This window comes from Cajanus cajan, chromosome 11 (assembly GCF_000230855.2).
Source record: "Cajanus cajan strain Asha chromosome 11, NIPB_CcT2T_4, whole genome shotgun sequence".
Taxonomy (NCBI): Eukaryota; Viridiplantae; Streptophyta; class Magnoliopsida; order Fabales; family Fabaceae; genus Cajanus; species Cajanus cajan.
Window position 1 is genome coordinate 34,384,031 of NC_138527.1, and position 21,803 is coordinate 34,405,833.

General features: G+C 35.5%; 1 protein-coding gene and 2 pseudogenes across 4 annotated transcripts; 1 reads left to right on the forward strand and 2 right to left on the reverse strand.

Moving 5' to 3' along the window:
* Nucleotides 1–1,241: 1,241 nt before the first annotated feature.
* Nucleotides 1,242–7,114, reverse strand: LOC109791500 (disease resistance protein RGA2-like). 3 transcript variants are annotated; one of them, XR_014430504.1, is made up of 4 exons: nucleotides 3,569–7,114; nucleotides 3,382–3,493; nucleotides 2,819–2,881; nucleotides 1,242–2,112 (listed from the first exon to the last, which is right to left on the reverse strand). XR_014430504.1 is itself a non-coding variant. In XM_029269893.2 (3 exons), exons 1-3 carry the CDS (start codon nucleotides 6,900–6,902, stop codon nucleotides 2,869–2,871), a joined length of 3,459 nt encoding a protein of 1,152 aa, XP_029125726.2. In that variant the 5' UTR covers nucleotides 6,903–7,114; the 3' UTR covers nucleotides 2,542–2,868. The 3 variants fall into 3 exon arrangements, 1 of the variants encoding a protein (XP_029125726.2); XR_014430505.1 differs by lacking the exon at nucleotides 1,242–2,112 and adding an exon at nucleotides 2,542–2,597; XM_029269893.2 differs by lacking the exon at nucleotides 1,242–2,112 and having other exon boundaries at nucleotides 2,542–2,881.
* A 2,252-nt stretch (nucleotides 7,115–9,366) lies between these two features.
* LOC145952998 (plastidal glycolate/glycerate translocator 1, chloroplastic-like) lies at nucleotides 9,367–18,657 on the forward strand (annotated as a pseudogene). Its single transcript, XR_014430506.1, has 6 exons — nucleotides 9,367–10,019; nucleotides 10,169–10,289; nucleotides 16,498–16,607; nucleotides 17,334–17,510; nucleotides 17,692–17,821; nucleotides 18,212–18,657. The product of XR_014430506.1 is annotated as a plastidal glycolate/glycerate translocator 1, chloroplastic-like (transcript).
* Nucleotides 18,658–18,864: 207 nt separating this feature from the next.
* Nucleotides 18,865–21,464, reverse strand: LOC145952997 (disease resistance protein RGA2 pseudogene; annotated as a pseudogene).
* Between the last annotated feature and the right edge of the window lie 339 nt (nucleotides 21,465–21,803).

Sequence of the window (21,803 nt, forward strand, 5' to 3'; positions counted from 1 at the left end):
AATGAGGAATTTCAAATTCTTACTCTTTTGGGAGAATTTGAAATTCTACTATTTCAAAGAATTTCACAAATGCTTGAATTTCAAATTCCTTATAAATTCTTCATCCAAACAAGGTATTTCACCTCAAAGAATTTGAAATTCTTCAAATAAATGAATTACTCCATTTAAATTTCCTATCCAAACACACTATAAGTGAATTGAACATATTTTCCATGCCAATAACTTTTCTCCCAATTTGTCCCCAATTCCTAATGGGGCGTTTAGAAAGGGAGAAATTTTTTCATATTCAAGAATCATGATTTTTGAGAATTACAATGATTCTTGAGAATAGCTAAAATATTTTTAATTACTCATAAAAATATCTGGCAATAATCATATAGGATTTTTGAAAATTAAAAATTTTCATATTTAGTTATACTACTATATTCCTGAGAATATAGATATATTTTATAAAAATATCCTTTATTAAAGTAAATTTATTAGATATATTTATTTACTCAAATCTTATAATAAATATGACATTAAACTATTTTTAAAAAGTTGAAATTTATAGTTAAAATTATTTAAATACAGAATTCAACAAAAAAATAAAGAAATAAAAATGCTCCATAATAATTAAGAAGAATAAAAAAAATATATTTTATTTTGTTCAAATAAATAAATTAAAGTATTAACAAATACTATTAAATTATAGAAACAAAACAAATTTTAATAATATTACTATTAAATTTAACAAGGTTAAAAAATAATGAAATACAAGAAAGAGAGAGAAATAAAGATATGAGAGAGAGAGGGAGAGGAAGAGAGAGAGAGGGAGAGGACGAGTGAGAGAGATAGAGATGCAGAAGGAGAAATAAAAATCAAAATTGAGCAAGAAAGAGAAAGATTTTATGTTTTAAAAAAGGATATTGTAGTATTTTTATATGTATTAAACTTTCTCCCTAATTCGAGAATATTGAATTCCCACCCTTCCTCATGAGAATGTTTTTGTGGGAAAGTGAGAAAAAAATGATTTCTAGAAAACTACGTTCCCAAGAATCTTTTTTTTTTTATTATTTAAAAAAAACAACTACCAAACATAAAAAAGATTTTCACTTTTAAGATTCACATAAATGTAAAATCATTCCGCTTATCAAATGTTTCCTAAAAAAAAAAAAGAATGAAAATGCTTAGGATGAAATAATGATAATGAGTTCATTTTAACGGATCTAATAGCATTTGAAAACTTGAGAACAAACACCGAATAAATTAATATTATTATTATAATTATACCATGATACTTGCTTCAATGAGTTCAATCTGCTATTTTCAGTTTGGCTTGCTAATCCAACATTTTGCATGTAGCCAAGCGGGCATCTCTCTTATCTGTTCCTTGTTTCCAAATTTGGAAAGACCTTTATAAGGTTTATAGGATAGTCATTTTGCAAATTACTTCATAGAGTTTGATCGTACTCTGCATGTCTTGTTTTTCGGTGCACCAAATATTTAGATTATCATCCATCAGCATGATATGTAGCCAAAGTCCCAAATACAAACTTCGCTTCCTCATCCTTTTAATTAACAGATAATGGTTAAAATCCATTAAAGCATTAACTAATGATTTATCTACTGTGTTCAGCTTGTAAAAAGGCATGCAGCTGAGATTTTCACCTCTGTCGTCGTCTCTACCGTATTCCCATTGTACTCAACTGCCCTCGTTGGACGTCTAGTTGCTTTAGAACCATCTTTGACTGTATCAATTATACCCGGATGCATAACAGTGGCATTGGCTCTCAGCATTGTGTCTTTTTTTGAAGTTAAGTATCGTGTTTTGCATAGCTATTTATCATAATCATTATGTATACAGTGAATCTAAATTGGAACTAATGCAATAAATGAAGAGGTTACATAGTCTGAATCTGAAGTCCTAATTTGTTTATTGTCTACCAAGCAAAAGAGAGATTATTTGATCTTTGAAATTTTGCCATGTCAGCAGGTGCCAATGCATCTGACACAGCAGCAGTGGTTGTGGTAACTGGTCTGGTTGGAGCAAATTTTGTACAATCAACACTAGATAAACTTCGACTTCATGATCCAATTGCTCGTGGAATAGCAACCGCATCTAGGTATATTCTGCAATTCATAGATCATTTTTAACTTAGATATCATCATCTCTGTTGTCCAATCTTCAATTACCATGGTAATGAAGAGTCTTTGCAACAAACTCTGACTTAGATTTATGAAATAAAATGTGAGATTCATTAACTTTTATAATTTTTAATAAATTTCAACCCATAAAAGAGAAAGAATGCATTCAAGAGAGTATGCCAGAAAGTATGTTTCTAGCATTTCTCCCATCAATAATTAATGGTTGTTGAGATTTGGCAGTGGTTCAGTGCGCTCTGTCAAATTTAGGTGAGTTGTAGTTTGGATATGGAGAAACAGTATTCCTAATGGTTATTAAACGTAAAATAGAATAGAAAATAATTACATAAATTGTCTCAATTACTTGATCTTTTGATGAATTATTAATTCATATCCCAATGAAATGAGATTAGATCATGAAATAACAGTAGGATAGATGGATGCCCATTGCCCATGTAAGTCCGAAGATGAAACTTGTACAACACAGATAAAAGGGAAGGTTCAGCAATCTCATCTTGAACAAAAGACGTATCAATGTAACTTTGCTTTTACATACTTTAAGTTCTTTTTTTTTTCTTTTTTTTTTTACAAAATTACATACTTGAAGTTGAAACTAATATCTAACAAGGAGATATAAAAGGCATGCAGAAAGTAACCAGCTATCCATTTGGCATTTATAAAGATTCTAACATACCTTCCATGGCAGTGTTACAGTTTTCCATGAATACATATGATAAATAAAATTCACTCAATCCACCTGAAAGTAAAATCATGGTTACAGAGAGTAAAAGGTAATGGATTGGAAACAACAACAAAAAATTGAATACAAAGGAATAGTTATTGGTGAATCACATTAATGATAGAGTGGGGAAAGGAATTAGGTGGTATGTGGTAGATCATTGTTATTTAGTGTTAGGTTAATCTCAATTCTCAACCTTATAGTTTTATGGCTTTGTCTATACATTATACAAGTTAAAATACAATTATATTTAAAATTAAATTTTATAAATTTAATTCAATACATATTTAGTCTATATAAAATAAAATTGTTTTAGTTTTAATTTTTTTATTTTAGTTCTTTCAAATTTGTATTATTTGGTTTTGGAACTTTTAATTTTTTAGTTTGATTATGTAAAAAAGTAAAATAAAAAATGTAACGACATAAATACCTTGATTAAACTTGAAATTAGATCATTAATATTTTAATAAAATATATTATTTAAAATAAACTGCTTGGCAATTTTGGACATAACTTACTCAATAATCCTGTCAAATTGACCTGTTAGAGTATTATGTTGCCAAAACCAATAGTCTATAGCAGAGCGCATTCCAGTGGTGTTGTAGGTTGTCCAGGGGGATCGGATTCTGTCTGCATGCAATATTTAAACATAAATCATACACACTCTGCATGTTTAGGAGACAAAGAAAAGGCTCATGAATTTACCATAAAGTGTGCAAGTCTTTCTTTTCGGGTGGGAGATCACTTCCAGCTGTGGAATGTGAGCTATGAATTGCCAATCTTCCCCTCTTTCCCTCTTGCACCGCTTCTCCAACTCAGGACAAGATGCAATACGTAATCGACTCAAGTTGGTGAGGCGTTGAATGCTACTTGGTAGTGACCTCAACTCCGTGCCATTGTAAATTTTTAATACACTCAAGTTGGTGAGCTTTTCAATGCTACTTGGCAGTGACCTCAACTCCCTATTTCCAGATATTTCTAATTCCTTAAGAGAAGTCAATTCTCCCAACCACTCTGGCAATGAACTACAATCGTATATAATCAAACTTTGCAGGGAGAGGATACCTTGTAAGCACTCTACTAATCTACCGCAAATCATCACTTCCCGAAGAGCAGTTAGTTGGTTCATGTTGCTTGGTAGGGCCACCACCTCTGGACATGAGCAAACACAAAAAACCTCAAGACAAGCTAAATGCCCCAAACCTTCACATAACCATTTTAATTTCTTACACCTATAAACTTCCAATCTTCGAAGACAAGTTAGACCTTGCAACACATGTTCCGGAAAAGACTCAAGTTCATTACAACCTGATATGAATAAATCCTGTAGTGCACCAAGCCTGCCAAATTGTTTCGGTAGTACCTTCAGTTTGCTAAAGGAGTTAATGGTTAGGGACTTAAGACAAGGCAAATTTCCCACAACCCCTTCCATGAAGGAACCCTCGTTCTCGATGTCACCAGCATAAAGTTTCTCAACAGATGGAAGACTTGGGAATTGAAGTTTGGAGACACCGACAATGTTTAATTTCAAAAGACGAGGGAGCATCTCTACTCCTTCATCTCTCAATATCCTCTCCAAATTTGGTAAATCCCTCACAATGAATTCCTCTAACGATGGAAAGGCCTTCTCCTCCACGCCATCGTATGATTCACTGTCTATGTGCTTTACATCTTTCATTCCATGTACATATAGCCTTTTTAAATGTGCTAGCTTACCAAGTGGGGGAAGCTCTTTACAGTTCACGCACTTGTACAGTATAACGTCTACCAAGTCTTTCAGAACCCAAGGGTTTCTCATCCAACAAGATAATTGTATTCCTTTGTATCCACTCATCCCAAAACTTTTAAGTGTTGAGGGAGGTTCAAGGGCTTCCAGTACTTGCTCAGCATTAACATTACTACCTTCAAAACGACCCCATGACAAGTATAAGCGATTCAGCTCCCTCTTACTAATCAAATTTGCTTCTTTAGCATCCCCTTCACTTGGGACATTCTCAAGGCCTCTGATATGCAACTTGCCTCCCAACTTTAAGCTATGTAACTCTTCCAACCCAAATCCCGACTTTGAACCCACAATGAAACTGCTCAATGTTCTTAGATGCCTTAACTTGCCCATTTTGGGAGGCGTCACTAGTAATGAGTAACATCTATTGATCACAAGATGTCTTAGATCTTGTAATTGTGTAAGGTCTTTGGGCAACCTAAGAAGGCACTGACATTCTTCTAGTTTCAATATTTGCAATTTCTCCAACCTACAAATAGAACTAGGCAAGCATGTGACAAGACTCCGACGCAGATATAAGTACCTCAAATGTGTTAAATCCACGAGAGGTGACATCTGACGAGAAGATAGCTTTAATGCTCGGAGACTATTGTTTAATGGAAACATAGGAACATTTCTATCGTACCAATACAAATCATCAAGAAAAGTTCGCAAGGATTCAACTTTATCTAAGGAAGCTTTATTGACTGACTCATACTCATTAGATTTGAACAAGTGAAAATGGTGAACTCTACTTGACAAATCAGTCAATCTTGTTTTCTCATAAACCACACATTCTTCTCCCACAACGGACTGTGCAAGATCATGAAATAGATCATGCATCTTGAAACTTGTAATGATTCCAAGCTTATCAGTCTTTACTTCCTGAAAAAATGATCTACAGTATAATCTTTTCCACACCTTATTGCCAACATTCTCCACTTCTAAATTTCCTTCAGATTTAATAAATCCATTAGCCATCCAAAGATGAATTAGTTCTTCCTTGACAATTTCAGAACCTTTAGGGAAAATTGCACAAAAGGAAAAACATCTCCTTAATGATAAGCCTAAATTAACGTAGCTTAGTTTCAAAGCACCCAAGATAAAATTTTCCCCTCTTGTGGGAGAACTTTCCTCCTTTATATCCCAAATCTCACTTTCCTTTATGTTCTGCCATTGTTGTACTTCACTTTCACCACGCAAGAGGCTTCCCAGTGTTTTGATTGCAAGGGGTGAACCAACGCATTTCCTCACTATATATTTGCCAATTGCAACAAGCTCTTCACTCTCTTCTCTGTCATGTCCAAATGCATGATGTTTGAACAATGACCAACTGTCATCATCAGATAATTCTATTAAACGATGAACAGGGCACGCTTCCATGATGGATGCAACTTGCTCAAGCCGAGTGGTGACCAAAATTGTTCCCATTGCACACTGCAACACCCCCTTCAACTCCTTCCATTTCCTTTGGTCTTCATTCCACACATCATCAAGAACAAGTAAATACCTCTTGCTCTGCAACACTTCTTGAAACTTTTTTTGCATTGCTTCTAAAGTATTGAGATTGGGATTTTTTCCAGTGATACATTCTATGATGGATTGCAGTATTATCTTTGTATTGAAATCATTAGAAACACAAACCCAGATTTTCAAGTCAAAATGTTTGCTTACCCGGTCATCATTGAAGATCTGTTTGGCAAGTGTGGTTTTCCCAAGTCCACCCATACCAACTATGGTATAGATGGAGAGGTCTTGGCTGTTGCTTGCATGCCGCAAAAGAAACTCCACAATTTGCTCTCTGTCTTGGTCTCTACCATAGATTATGGGTTCAGTAATGACAGAGCTAGTTTGGCGCCATTGATCATCATCCTCTGCTTGCTTGTCAGTGACACCAGTACTGAATTGAAACATGCTCCTTTCTTCATGAATGTCATGAAATCTTTGGGTGATGTCATTCATCCTCTTGCCAATATCACGACGAAAGAGAATGTCCTTAGGGTGGAGACGGGATAAGCATGAACTTTTTGGGTGCATTGAACATTCATCCAAGATATCGTCCAACACATATGCTGCATCTGTGAGTTTCTGAAGCCAATCCTTCACAGCTTTACTTGTGATTTGCTTTTCCTCAGCATCTTCGAGGACAGCGCGAATTGCAGTGAGATAGCTGGAAAGCTTCTGAATCTGTTGGTGAACACCCAAAAACGTTGCAAGTTCATCTTGGACAAAAAATCTCAAGTTTTCAATCACAATTCCTAGCCAAGCCTGGGCCATCTGCAGAAAGAAGATCTAGATTGAAAGAAACCTTGGCGTTGACTCTGATTCTGGATAAGGAAATATGATAAGAGTAGTGAATAAGAATTTCACCGGAAAGATGCTTTTGAGGGCAAATACTACGCCTAAGTTGAGGTAGTTGAAAATGTGATACATGAATGAGTCATGAATTTGACCGGTGATAACAGGTTCCCCAACTTATTAATTTTGCAAAGAAGCCTTAAAATGTTTTAGTTGATCAGAATTTGAAAGTTATATAGTAGCAAATACAGTCCTTTATCATAATATAATATTACATGTTGCAGCGATGTGTGTTGTGTGAAAATTATGTAATTTTGTTACGATTTTCATTCTGCAGAAAATTTAATTCTGGAGTTGATGTACATCAGATGGTTTTTATGTTGCAATCGTTTTTTGTTGTTGTGATTATTGATGAGATTAAGTAGCTATAATTTGTGCTAAATTTTTTTGTCTTTATTATTAATGTGTGCTTAATTTTTATAATTTGTTTTTGCTGGACACTAACACATTTTGATATTGTTATTTTTTTAATATGTATTAATGTCATTACTGTATTTAAATATTTAATTTTTATAAATTTAATTCAAATAAATATTCAGTCTTTATAAAATACGATTGTTTTAGTTTTAATTTTTTTTTATTTGTAGTTAATTTTATTTTAGTTCTTTCAGAATTTTATTATTTCCGTTTTGATTTTTTTTTAAATTTTTTTAGTTTGATTATATAAAAAGTAAAATAAAAATATAACGACATAAATACCTGGATTAAATTTGAAATTAGATCATTAACCTTTTAATAAAATATAGGCTAAATACCTATTTTGGTACCTTATAATCTTTTTTTGTTTCAATGTAGTTTCTCATTAATTTTTTGTCTCAATTTGGTCTCAAACTAATTAATTAGTTTCAATTTAGTCCCAAATTAATTAATTGGTTTCAATGTGGGACTTCCGTCCAAATTATTTAAACGGAGTTAACTTTTGGCCATGTGGATGCCACGTGGATGCATACGTGGATGCCACGTGAATGACAATTTTGTTGGAAACACCTGGACTCAAAACGGCCCGTTCTGAAACCGAAATGGGCCGTTCTGGTTGCACTTTTGGTGTGTTAATTTTGCATCCGGAACGGCCCGTTCCAGGTGCAACATTAACACACTAAAAGTGCAACCAGAACGTCCTGTTCCGATTTCAGAACGGGCCGTTCCGGTTTATTTGTTTTATATATAAAATATTAATAATTTTATAAAATATATATTATTAATTATATTTTAATTATGTTGTTATATCTAATAAAATAAATATATTAATATTTTTTTATATTTTATTTTATTATGTTTATCTTATTAATTTTTATCATTTTATTCCTCTAATTTTAAATAAATTGCAAAAAATTATAAAGTGATACTTAAATATTTCTTCAAACAGAAAGAGAAAAAGAAAAAATTATTACTCTATTTATAAGACAATTGTATTTTATAAAAATAAGTAATGTTAAAATTTTTACCATAAAAAAATATTTTTCAAAATTATTATATTTTTTAATAAAATTAATAAAGAATATTGGTTTAATTGCATTTTTTATCCCTCAAGTATTACAATTGTGCAGTTTTGATCCACAAGATTTTAATTGGGTAATTTTAGTCCTTAAAGAATTGCAATTGCGCGATTTTGGTCCTTCAATTTTTAATTGAACAATTTTAGTCCCTCGAATATCATAGTAGTACGATTTTAGTTTCTCCCATTAAAAATTAATAATAAATATATATCATTTAATACATTAAAAAAAATTATAATATACGTTAATTTAAATAAGCAAACAATTATATAGTTTTAAAACATTATATATATATATATATTAAAATTTTAAAATTATTAAATTTTTAATGAGAAAGACTAAAATTGCACAATTATGATATTTGAGATATTAAAATTGTTCAATTAAAAATTGTGAGACTAAAATTACACAACTAAAATCTTTTAAAGACTGAAATTACTCAATTAAAATCTTAGGGATCAAAATTGCATAATTATAATACTTGAGCGATCAAAAACACAATTAAGCAAAGAATATGCTATTCTCAGTTTTGGAACGGGCCGTTCTGAAATCAGAACGACCCGTTCTGATTTCAGAACGGCCCGTTCTGCTGCACTAGTGGTGTGTTAATTTTTGCATCTGGAACGGCCCGTTTCAGTTGCAAAATTAACACACCAAAAGTGCAACCAGAACGGACCGTTCTGGTTCCAGGTGTTTTCAAAAAATTGGGATCCACGTGGCATCCACCTATGCATCCACGTGGCATCCACCTATGCAACAGTTAACTCCATTAAAAAAATTTAGACGGAAGTCCCACATTGAAACCAATTAATTTATTTGGGACTAAATTGAAACCAATTAATTAGTTTGGGACCAAATTGAGACCAAAAATTAATGAAGGACCTACATCCACTAATGAGATGACCTTAATAATGTATATAAGTAAGAATTAATCTTTCTCAAGTTTATGTTAGGTTGATAATTCACTTTTTTAACATGATATTAGAGTTTATAATAGCTAGTGTCATTGACATTATCTGATCATCTGTTATGGTCGTTATTAGATTACCTACAATGTTAGCTCTTGACGTGAGTGAGTGGTGAGCAGAGTGTGATTAATATGAGCTTTTAAAAAAAGATTTAACTTGATAGATTTTAGGTGAGAAATTGACTAGTGAGTAGCACAAAATTGTTTTAGAAATGTTTTTTTTTAATAAAAAATTGGAAAGTGAATCAAACATGCCCTAAATGTTTGTTACGATTTCATGATGAGAGTTGAGACTTGTTAATCTTGTGCAGTTGGAGGATGGCTAGCTACACTTTGTGTGGCTGGTTTGACCGCTATAGGTGTAAGGAAAGCTGTGAAGACAGAATTGTTAGATGCTGAGCCGATGGAGAAGCCCTCTCCATTTTCTTCCATTGAAGTGTGGGCATGGACTGGGGTTTTCCTTATATCATTTGTTGCTTCATTGTTTTACCCAACATTACTGGGGACAAGAGCCATAACATACCTTCCGTTCTTGCATGCTTCCACAGTGTTAGGCTACATGATTGGTTCTGGGTAAAGGTTCCTTTTCCTCACTTCATGTACACATTGAAAATTACTATTTACATGGCTGTTTCTGTGGACAATTACTTATTCTCATGGAACATGATATGCATTTTATAATATAACTATAGTTTTGCCTTTTCTTGATATTTTGTTTTCAGATTTTGCCATCAATTGTGAAGAAGATCTTCCATCCAATAATTTTCTGTGCAGTATCTGCTGATCAGCTAACAGCAGTTGCTTTTGGGTTTCTTTCCAAGTCAGGGCTTGATGCTATTCTAGGTATAAATTAATAATTAGAAGTTAAATATTCAACTCTATATATTGTATACGATTATGAGCTTGTTTGCTTTACATAAGAATCACTGCAAAAGCTAAAATTGAACGTTATGAGGCAAGTTTTATGAAAAGAAAAAAAAAATCCTCCTTTTGCCCAAACATTGTTATGAAGCACTTGCATGGTAATCCAAATGAGCACCAAGTTGTTCTTTGGTTGCCAACTTTAACAAGGAAATATAAATTTCTATTTTGACTATAGATATCTTATGAGTTATGTTTTAATATGTTCTTAGTCCTTTTAATTTTGGGTATATTTGTTTTCTATCCTTAAATTTAAAATTGATTTTTATATAGTCTTTTTATTTAAAAAATTTTTATTTTAGTCTCTCTACATAAATGTTCTTAATGAATCTATTAAACAAAACTCTACTATATGAAGCCTACCTACTCTGCCATTGTTAATAAAAGCATCATATAAAATTTGTTTGGTGCTACATAATTGACTCAATCTACTTAATTTGTCCCATTCAGTGATATTATTGGGGGATCCTAGTGATTAAAACAAGTTTTTTCTTTTTTTTTTTTGTTTAAACAACAAATACTACAAAGATCAATTTTAAATTTGAGAGACTAGAAATAAATTTATTACAAATTTAAGAGACTAAAAACATATTTAAGTCTATGAGTTATTATAAGCATTTAAAGTCTTTTTCCATTCCAAGTCAAGTTCAAATGTGATTAGTCATTAATTAAACTTGGTATGACAATGGATTACTAAAAAAATGACTCATGTCAAGTTAATATTGTTAGGAAAAATTACGCTGATCTTTCCCGTAACTTCAGATTTGAGAATGGAGCAAAAATAATTGTGGACTAATAGCACACACAATATTGATAACGGAGTTCGGCCAATACTGCCTACGTCTCCGGGCTGCTGCAGATATTTTACTGAAAAGGGAAATATAAACAGTGTTTACAAAACACTCACAATCTCTCGAAATACTCACAACCACTCACAACCCACGACCCAACTACACCCAGAAAAATTAAGAGCTTCTCTCTTTCTCAATTTTCTTATGTGTTTATGCTTTCGTTGGATTCATAAAATGAACGGAGTGGCTTGCTATTTATAAGGAACGATTGCAGTGTGAACGCTCCAAATTCGGTGCCTCCAATTTGGAATTCGGTGGTCTGCCTGCCAAATTTGATTTTGCATTCTGCCAAGCCTCCAATTTTGACTTTTCAAAGTTTGATTTCTGCCAAAATTGATTTCTGCTTTCAGCTGCCAATTTGGACTTTTCAACAATCTCCCACTTGAAGACTGATTTCAATCTGTCTTCACACTTTAATCAATACAGCAGCCTTTCCTGGTCTGTTACTCTAGCAGGCCAACTGAAGTTGAGCACAACTTCAGTTTGTCAATGGTCACCACCTTTGTCAACATGTCTGCTGGGTTCCTGCTTCCTAAGATCTTCTTCAATGTTAACACCTCATCCTCTAGCAGAGATCTGATAAAGTGATAACGGATATCGATGTGTTTTGTCCTAGAATGAAATGCTGAATTCTTTGCCAGATGTATTGCACTCTGACTATCACTATGCAAAACACTCTTCTCTTGGATGAATCCCAGCTCTGTTAACAAACCCTGAAGCCATATCAATTCTTTACTGGCTTCTGTCACTGCTACGTACTCAGCTTCTGTAGTGGATAAAGCGACAATTTTCTGTACCTGCGACATCCAACTAACAGCTGTAGTACCAACAGTAAAAATGTAACCGGTGGTACTTCTTCGGTGATCGACTTCACCTCCATAGTCTGCATCTACATATCCTTGCACCTTTATTTTGCCTTTACCAAAGTGCAAACATCTTTCTGTGGTGCCTCGTAGATACCTCAAAATCCATTTAACTGCTTCCCAATGAGCTTTTCCTGGATTCGACATAAACCTGCTAACAACTCCCACTGCATGGCCAATATCTGGCCTTGTACAGACCATTGCGTACATCAAACTTCCAATGGCTGAAGCATATGGAACTTTAGCCATAAAATATCTTTCTTCCTCCGTCTGAGGAGACTGATCCTTGGATAGGCGAAAATGACTAGCCAAAGGTGTACTAACTGGCTTGGCGTCGCCCATGTTAAATCTTTGCAAAACACGGTTGATGTACTCTGCTTGAGATAACTGCAAAATCCCTCTTTGCTTATCTCTCGTGATTTGCATTCCAAGAATCTTCTTTGCAGGACCTAAGTCCTTCATGTCAAATTCTCTTGACAATCGCTGCTTCAAGCTTCTTATCTCATCCATATCTAAACCAGCTACTAACATATCATCAACATAAAGTAGCAGAATGATATAACTGGACTTATATCTCTTGAAGTAGCAACAGTGGTCAGCATTGCACTTATGGAAGCCTTCTTTGTGCATGAAGCCATCAAACTTCTTGTACCACTGTCTTGGAGCTTGTTTCAGACCATACAAGCTCTTCTTCAACCTGCACACCATATTCTCTTTTCCTTTCTCTGAGAAGCCTTCTGGTTGGTGCATGTATATCTCCTCATCTAGATCTCCATGAAGAAATGCAGTCTTCACATCTAACTGCTCTAGGTAGAGCTCTTCACTAGCAACAATGCTCAACACTGTTCTGATTGTATTGAGCTTCACAACTGGAGAATAAATCTCTGTATAGTCAACTCCTTCCTTTTGCTGGAATCCTTTGACTACTAATCGAGCTTTGTATCTTTTGGAGCCATCATGCTCCTCTTTTACTCGATACACCCATTTGTTGTGAAGTGCTTTCTTATCTCTGGGTAACTCAACTAGTTCCCACGTCTGATTTGAGATCAAAGACTTCATTTCGTCCTTCATGGCATGCTCCCACTTGCTGGCATCTGTGGCCTGACATGCTTCATCATAATCTTCAGGCTCACCTCCATCAGTCAGCAACATATAGTTCATGTATCTCCTGTTAGGTACATGAGGCCGGGATGATCTCCTCACAGGAGCTGAAGTTGAAGGCTCTGGTGTGTCTGACTGTTGTTCACAACTTTGCTCTGTTGATTCCTCTGGCTGAGGAGTTTCAACTATAGGACTTTCTGGGACATCATCCACCTCTGCATATACTGGCCTACTCTTTTCTGAGTTACTGGCATCAGTACTATGTCTGTCCTTGTACATCACTCTCTCATTGAAGATTACATCTCTGCTGCGGATCATCTTTTTGTTTTCATTATCCCATAGGCGATAGCCAAACTCATCTTCACCATAACCGATGAGAGTGCACTTCTTCGATTTGGGATCAAGCTTATTTCTGCCTTGATCACTGATATGCACATATGCTACGCAACCGAAAACTCTAAGATGTGTGAGTTTTACCTCCTTTCCGCTCCATACCTCTTCTGGTATTCTATACTCCAATGGTACCGATGGACCTCGGTTGATCAAGTATGCTGCTGTGTTGACTGCTTCTGCCCAAAACTGTTTTGGTAAGCCTGACTGCATACGCAAGCTTCTGGCTCTCTCAGTCAACGTTCGGTTCATCCGCTCAGCTACACCATTGTGTTGCGGTGTACCAGGCACGGTTCTTTCCATTCTGATTCCGTGCTCATAGCAGAACTTCTTGAATCTGGTGTCTTCATATTCACCACCATTGTCGGTTCTGAGCTTTTTAATCTTCAATCCTGTCTCATTTTCAACCATGGCTTTCCATATCTTGAAAGCCTCAAATACATCTGACTTATGTTTTAGAAAGTATACCCATACTTTCCGAGAGTGATCATCAATAAAAGTCACGAAGTATTGCTTCCCACTAATAGATGAGACAGTCGTTGGACCCCACACATCGGAGTGAACAAGCTCGAGTTTCTCCTTCTTTGGGGTTCTTCCACTTGTCTGAAAGCTGACTCTTTTCTGCTTTCCAAGTATACAGTCTTCACACATGTCAATTTCCACTGACTGAAGACCTGATAATTTTCCTTTAGAGTGCATGATCTTCATCCCTTTCTCACTCATATGGCCAAGTCTTTGGTGCCATAAATTGGGATTGTCATTTGCTGCAACTGCAATTAAATGACACGCTCCTGCTGTTTTGTAAAGAGTACCACTCTTTTTACCACGAGCAATCGTCATTGCACCCTTGGAAATCTTCCAATCATCACCATGGAAGGTCGTTGTGTAGCCTTCACTGGCCAACTGGCCTACTGAGATTAAGTTCTTCGTCAGGTCGGGAATATGTCTGACATTCTTCAATTCCCATACAGACCCTTTTAGCTTAATCTTCACTACACCTTTACCAACAATCTCACAAGATTGTTCATTACCAAGGTAGACTTTACCAAGGTTTCCGGGAACATAATTCTCGAAGAATTCTCTCTGCGAAGTAGCGTGGAAAGATGCTCCAGAGTCTAACACCCAAGACTCCTCCTTGCTCTCCAAAGAGCATATTAATGCATCATCTCTTCCTGAGGTAGAAGCAATATTTGCCTCTGCTTTCGCCTCCTGATTCTTCGGTGCATTCTTGCACTGATTTTTGTAGTGCCCCGTCTGCCCACAATTCCAACACTTGATAGTTTTTGAGTTGTTAGAACTACGATGATTTCTGGATTTGGACCTATTATCTCTTGATTTTCCACATCCATTTCCTCTGGTTGGAGCCCTTCCTCTTGACTCTGTATGTAATACTGAAGAGGTTGAGGATTCACCCGACTCTCTCCGTCGGATCTCTTCACTGAGAACCAGATCACGAACATCATCTGATTTCAACTTATTGCTTCCCGATGAGCTACTCACAGCTGTGACAGTAGCATTCCAGCTTTCTGGTAGAGAAGACAAAAGTATCAATGCTCGTACTTCATCGTCAAATTCAATTCCAACTGAACTCAACTGGGTTGTGACTGTACTGAGTTCATTTAAGTGTTGCGCTACTGATGCGCCTTCCGCCATCCGCAAGTTAAACAACCGCCTCATCAAGTGAACTTTGTTTGAGGCTGACGGCTTTTCATACATACTGGAAAGAGCCGTCATAAGACCCACTGTGGTCTTTTCCTTTGCAATGTTGAAAGCAACATTACGAGATAATGTCAAGCGGATAACTCCAAGGGCTTGTCTATCAAGAAGGAACCATTCATCATCCTTCATGCCCTCTGGTTTCTTTCCTTCGAGAGGTTGATGTAGCTTTTTCTGGTACAGATAATCTTCGATCTGCATCTTCCAAAAGCTAAAGTCCGAACCATCGAACTTTTCAATTTTCACCTTTCCTTCATCTACCGCCATTGCTCCCACTCAAATCTGACTTCTCGGATCGCTTCTGCCGACAAATTGGTAACGCTGACCAATTTACACTATTCACTATTAACGTGAATAGTACTATTCACAAAATACTATTCACATGAACAGTATTCTCTCCAGCAATTTCGATGAGCTATTCACTATTCACGTGAATAGTACTATTCACGAAAAATACTATTCACATGAATAGTACTCTTGCCAAAGTTTAACAGAAACAACCAGCTCTGATACCAGTTGTTAGGAAAAATTACGCTGATCTTTCCCGTAACTTCAGATTTGAGAATGGAGCAAAAATAATTGTGGACTAATAGCACACACAATATTGATAACGGAGTTCGGCCAATACTGCCTACGTCTCCGGGCTGCTGCAGATATTTTACTGAAAAGGGAAATATAAACAGTGTTTACAAAACACTCACAATCTCTCGAAATACTCACAACCACTCACAACCCACGACCCAACTACACCCAGAAAAATTAAGAGCTTCTCTCTTTCTCAATTTTCTTATGTGTTTATGCTTTCGTTGGATTCATAAAATGAACGGAGTGGCTTGCTATTTATAAGGAACGATTGCAGTGTGAACGCTCCAAATTCGGTGCCTCCAATTTGGAATTCGGTGGTCTGCCTGCCAAATTTGATTTTGCATTCTGCCAAGCCTCCAATTTTGACTTTTCAAAGTTTGATTTCTGCCAAAATTGATTTCTGCTTTCAGCTGCCAATTTGGACTTTTCAACAAATATTGGGCTAACCTCACCATATTTGGTTTGATTTATGGTCTGATAACAACATTAATGTAAAATTGTGGCACTAGATGGTTTTTCCTTTTATTTTGCTGAGTGTGGTGCAAATCTTTCAATAGACACTAACATCTATGTAATGACTCGGCTTCAAAATAATTTTGTTGATTCTTTTTTCGACATTCACAGGATATTACCTGACAAACTCATCGTCTAATCCCGGAGCTGGTGACATTCTAATGGGATTTTTGGGATCTGTTATTCTCTCATTTGCCTTCTCTATGTTCAAACAAAGAAAGGTATCCATCTAGATTTGTAATTATCACTACATAAATCCTATAATGCATAAAAAAAGTAAAGCAAATAAAAACAATATATTCTCATTACCTTGCAGGCTGTTTCTTTTGATTTTTCTCTAAGTTAGGCAAGTTGCTGTCAACCTTATTCCTGGCCAATGCTTGATATGCTATTACTGAGTCAGTGAGTTGTAAATAGTTAACGATGTGCTATAGCAGTTCCTTAAAGTGAATTGTACATATTCTTCATGCCAATAGCTTTTCTCCCAATTTGCCCCCAACCCCTAAAAGAAAAGAATGAAAATGCTCAGGTGGATTAATGATAATGAGTTCATTTTAACAGATCTAATAAGCATTTGAAAACTTGAGAACAAACATAGAAAATTTTAATATTACTATTATAATTGTACCATGATACTTGCTTCAATGCGTTCAATCTGTTCTTTTCAGTTGGCCTGCTAGTCCAACTTTTTACATGTGGCCAGGCAGTAGGCATCTCTTTTATCTGTTCCTTGTTTCGAAATTAGGTTAGACCTTTATTAAGGTTTATAGGATAGTCATCTCTGCAAGTCTTGTTTTTCTGTGCACCAAATATTTAGATTATCATCCATCAGCATGATATGTAGCCAAAGTCCCAAATACGAAACATGTCTTCCTTATCCTTTTAATTAATAGATAATGGTTAAAATCCATTAAAGCATTAACTAATGATTTATCTACTGTGTTCAGCTTGTAAAAAGGCATGCAGCTGAGATTTTCACCTCTGTCATCATCTCTACCATGTTCTCATTGTACTCAACTGCCCTAGTTGGACGTCAGTTGCTTTAGAACCATCTTTAACTGTATCCATTCTACCCAGATGTATAACAGTGGCATTGGCTCTCAGCATTGTGTCTTTTTTTGAAGGTAAGTATCATGTTTTGCATAGCTATTTATCATAATCATTATGCATCAAGTGACTCTACATTGGAAATAATGCAATAAATGTAGAAAGGTTACTTAGTCTGAATCTGAATTCCTAATTTTTTTATGGTCTACCAAGCAAAAGAGAGATTATTTGATCTGTGAAATTTTGCCATGTTGGCAGGTGCCAATGCATCTGTCACAGCAGCAGCGGTTGTGGTAACTGGTCTGGTTGGAGCAAATTTTGTGCAATCAACACTAGATAAACTTCGACTTCGTGATCCAATTGCTCGTGGAATAGCAACCGCATCTAGGTATATTCTGCAATTCATAGATCATTCATTTGACTTGGATATCATCGTAATGAATAGTCTTAGCAACAACCAATCTAACTTATGAGAGATTATATTAAATAAGGTGTAAGACTCACCAAATTTTATGATTTTTAATAAATAACCAATAAAAGAGAAGGAGTGCATTCAAAAGAGTATGTCAGAAAATATGTTTCTAGCATTTCTCCCATCATAATTAATGGTTGTTCAGATTTGACAGTAATTCTGTACACTTTGTCAAATTTAGTTGAGTTGTTGTTTGGATATGGAGAAATAGTATTACTTTAGGAAATATGGCATTGAGGTAGATAAACTATTTTCTTCCTCAAGCATATATGCTTAATTTCCTTTCTCTTGAATCAATTTGTACAGTGCTCACGGGCTTGGAACAGCAGCTTTATCTGCCAAGGAACCTGAGGCTCTCCCATTTTGTGCCATTGCTTATGCTCTGAATGGTATATTTGGATCTATACTTTGCTCAATTCCAGCAGTTAGACAAAGTTTGCTTGCAATATATAATTGGCTGAAATTGTTGGCACGATCCATCTTATACTCCTAAGGAAGGCTATACAAGTGTATAGCAATATTAAGAATCTGTTTTTGGTGCAAAGCAATGTTTAGTAGCACCATTTCTTATATTACTACTGCAAATCTTGTATATTTTGGAATTCATATCTTGGAAGTCAAGAGTTCCACACAACATTTTTTTTTTGGCAAAATTGGTTAGTTCAACATAACTTAATGTCATGTAACATTTTAAATACATTAAATAGAAAGTGTACTTCTCTTGTCTGGCCATGATTGTATAAATGATCCTTCTTGATGAACTTTGTTTTCCCCATCATTCTTCAAGATGTAAAATGGGGCCTCAAATTTTTAAATTATATGTCCAAAATATTGAACATTAAATTATATTCAGAAGCAAAAACTTTGAAAGATACTATAAATATAAAAACTAAAGCATAACTTGAAATATTAAATATTGTAGAAAAGGTAAATTCTTTTCTAAAAATATGGATAGCGTATAAATTTTAAATATTCATTTTACCATTCATTTCAATAGGATGAAAACTTTCAAAATTAAAGTTAATAATTCCTCTAATGATGGAAAGGCCTTCTCCTCCACACCATTGTATGATTCACTATCTATGTACTTCACATCTTTCATTTCACGTATATGTAACCTTTTTAAATGTGCTAGCTTACCAAGTGGGGGAAGCTCCTTACAGTTCACGCACTTGTACAGTATAATATCTACCAAGTCTTTCAAAACTGAAGGGTCTCTTATTCATCTGGATAACCGTATTCCTTTGTATCCATTCAACCCAAAACTTTTGAGAGTTGAGGGAGGTTTAAGGCCTTCCAGTATTCGCTCAACATTAACATTACTACCTTCTGAATGACCCCACGACAAGTATAAGCAATTTAGCTCCCTCTTATTAATCAAATTTGCTTCTTTAGCGTTCCCTTCACTTGGGACATTCTCGAGGCCTTTGATGTGCAACTTGCCTCCCAACTTTAAGCCATGTAACTCTTCCAACCCATATCCTGACTTTGAACCCACAATGAAACTGCTCAGTGTTCTTAGATGCCTTAACTTACCCATTTTGGGAGGTGTCACTACTAATGAGTCACATTCATTGATCACAAGATGTCTTAGATCTTGTAATTGTGTCAGGTCTTTGGGCAACCTAAGAAGATTGTAACATGCCTCTAGTTTCAATGTTTGCAATTTTTTCAACCTACAAATAGAACTAGGCAAGCATGTGACATAACTCCCACGCAGATTTAAGTACCTCAAATGTGTTAAATGTGTTAAATCCATGAGAGGTAATACTTGACGAGAAGATATCTTTAATGCTCGGAGACTATTGTTTAATGGCAATAGAGGAATATTTTTATTGTACCAATACGAATCATCAAGAAAAGTCCCCAAGGATTCAACTTTATCTAAGGAAGCCTTATTGACTAACTCATTCTCATTAGATTTGAACAAGTGTAAATGGTGAACTCTACTTGACAAATCAGTCAATCTTGTTTTCCCATAAACCACACATTCGTCACCCACAACAGACTGTGCAACATCATGAAATAGATCATGCATCTTGAAACTTGTAATAATACCAAACTTATCGGACTTTGCTTCCTGAAAAAATGATTTACTGTATAATTTTTTTCACACCTTATAACCGACATCCTCCACTTCTAAAATCCCTTCAAATTTAATAAACCCATTAGCCATCCAAAGATGAATTTCTTCTTTGACAATTTCAGAACCTTTAGGAAAAATAGCACAAAAGGAAAAACATCTCCTTAGTGATAAGTCTAAATTAACGTAGCTCAGTTTCAAAGCACGTAGGATAGAATTTTCCCCACTTGTGAGACAACTTTCCTCCTTTATATCCCAAATCTCACTTTCCTTTATGTTCTGCCATTGTTGTACTTCACTTTCACCACGCAAGAGGCTTCCCAGTGTTTTGATTGCAAGGGGTGAACCAACGCATTTCCTCACTATATATTTGCCAATTGCAACAAGCTCTTCACTCTCTTCTCTGTCATGTCCAAATGCATGATGTTTGAACAATGACCAGCTGTCATCATCAGATAATTCTATCAAACGATGAACATGGCACGCTTCCATGATGGATGCAACTTGCTCAAGCCGAGTGGTGACCAAAATTGTTCCCCTTGCACAATGCAACACCCCCTTCAACTCCTTCCATTTCCCTTGGTCTTCGTTCCACACATCATCAAGAACAAGTAAATACCTCTTGCTCTGCAGCACTTCTTGAACCTTTTTCCGCTTTGCTTCTAAAGTATTGAGGTTGGGATTTTGTCCAGTGGTGTATTCTATGATGGCTTGCAGTATTTTCTTCATATTGAAATCATTAGAAACACAAACCCAAATGGTCAAGTCAAAATGTTTGCTTACCCGGTCATCATTGAAGACCTGTTTGGCAAGTATGGTTTTCCCAAGTCCACCCATACCAACTATGGGATAGATGGAGAGATCTTGGCTGTTGCTTGCATGCCCCACAAGAAACTCCACAATTTGCTGTCTGTCTTGGTCTCTACCATAGATTATGGGTTCAGTAATGACAGAGCTAGTTTGACGCCATTCGTCATCATCCTCTCCTCGCTTGTCTGTGACACCGGTACTTAATTGAAACATGCTCGCTCCTTTCTAAATGAATGTCATGAAATCTTTGGGTGATGTCTTTCATCCTCTTGCCAACATCACGACGAAAGAGAATGTCCTTAGGGTGGACACGAGATAAGCATGAACTTTTTGAGTGTATTGAACATTCCTCCAAGATGTCGTCCAGCACATATGCCGCATCTGTGAGTTTCTGAAGCCAATTCTTCACGACTGGATTCGTGATTTGCTTTCTCTCAGCATCTTCGAGGACATCACGGATTGCAGAGAGATTTCTTTTCAGCTTCTGAATCTCTTGGTCAACGCCCCAATACCTTGCAAGTTCATCATGGATAACAGATCCCACGTTTTCAATCACAACTCCTACCAAAGCCTCGGCCATCTTCAGAATGAAAGAAAGTGTGATTGTGGACAAGGAAATATGATAAGAGAGAGTGAATAAGAATTTCAGTGGAAAGATACTCTGGTTTGGACAAGGAAGTATGGATAAGAGATAAAAATTGAATGGATTGGAATGTTATTGGAAAGATATTTTGTAGTGATTTAAAAATTTATTAGTTTGGATTGATTAACTATTGTCGGAAAATAACTACGGTTTATTTATTTGAATTGACAATCGATTAATACGTGCCATGGCAAGAAAAATAGTAAATTTCATCTTTTGTTCCTCGGCCAAGTGGTCGCTTTTGGTTTTTGTTAACCAGGAGGAGGGGGTGTTGATCCCACGAATCAAGTCAAGCTAGGAACCGAGGAAAGGAAAGGAAAGAAGTTTCTTTTCTAATCTTAGTAGCTCGGGTCATACTTTTT

Excerpts from the sequence above, each read along its gene's own strand:
- LOC109791500 (XM_029269893.2), bottom strand. The coding sequence starts at position 6,902 with ATGGCCCAGGCTTGGCTAGGAATTGTGATTGAAAACTTGAGATTTTTT. Across the intron at positions 3,494-3,568 it reads AAAGACTTGCACACTTTATG|ACAGAATCCGATCCCCCTGG; the intron begins GTAAATTCATGA and ends TATTGCATGCAG.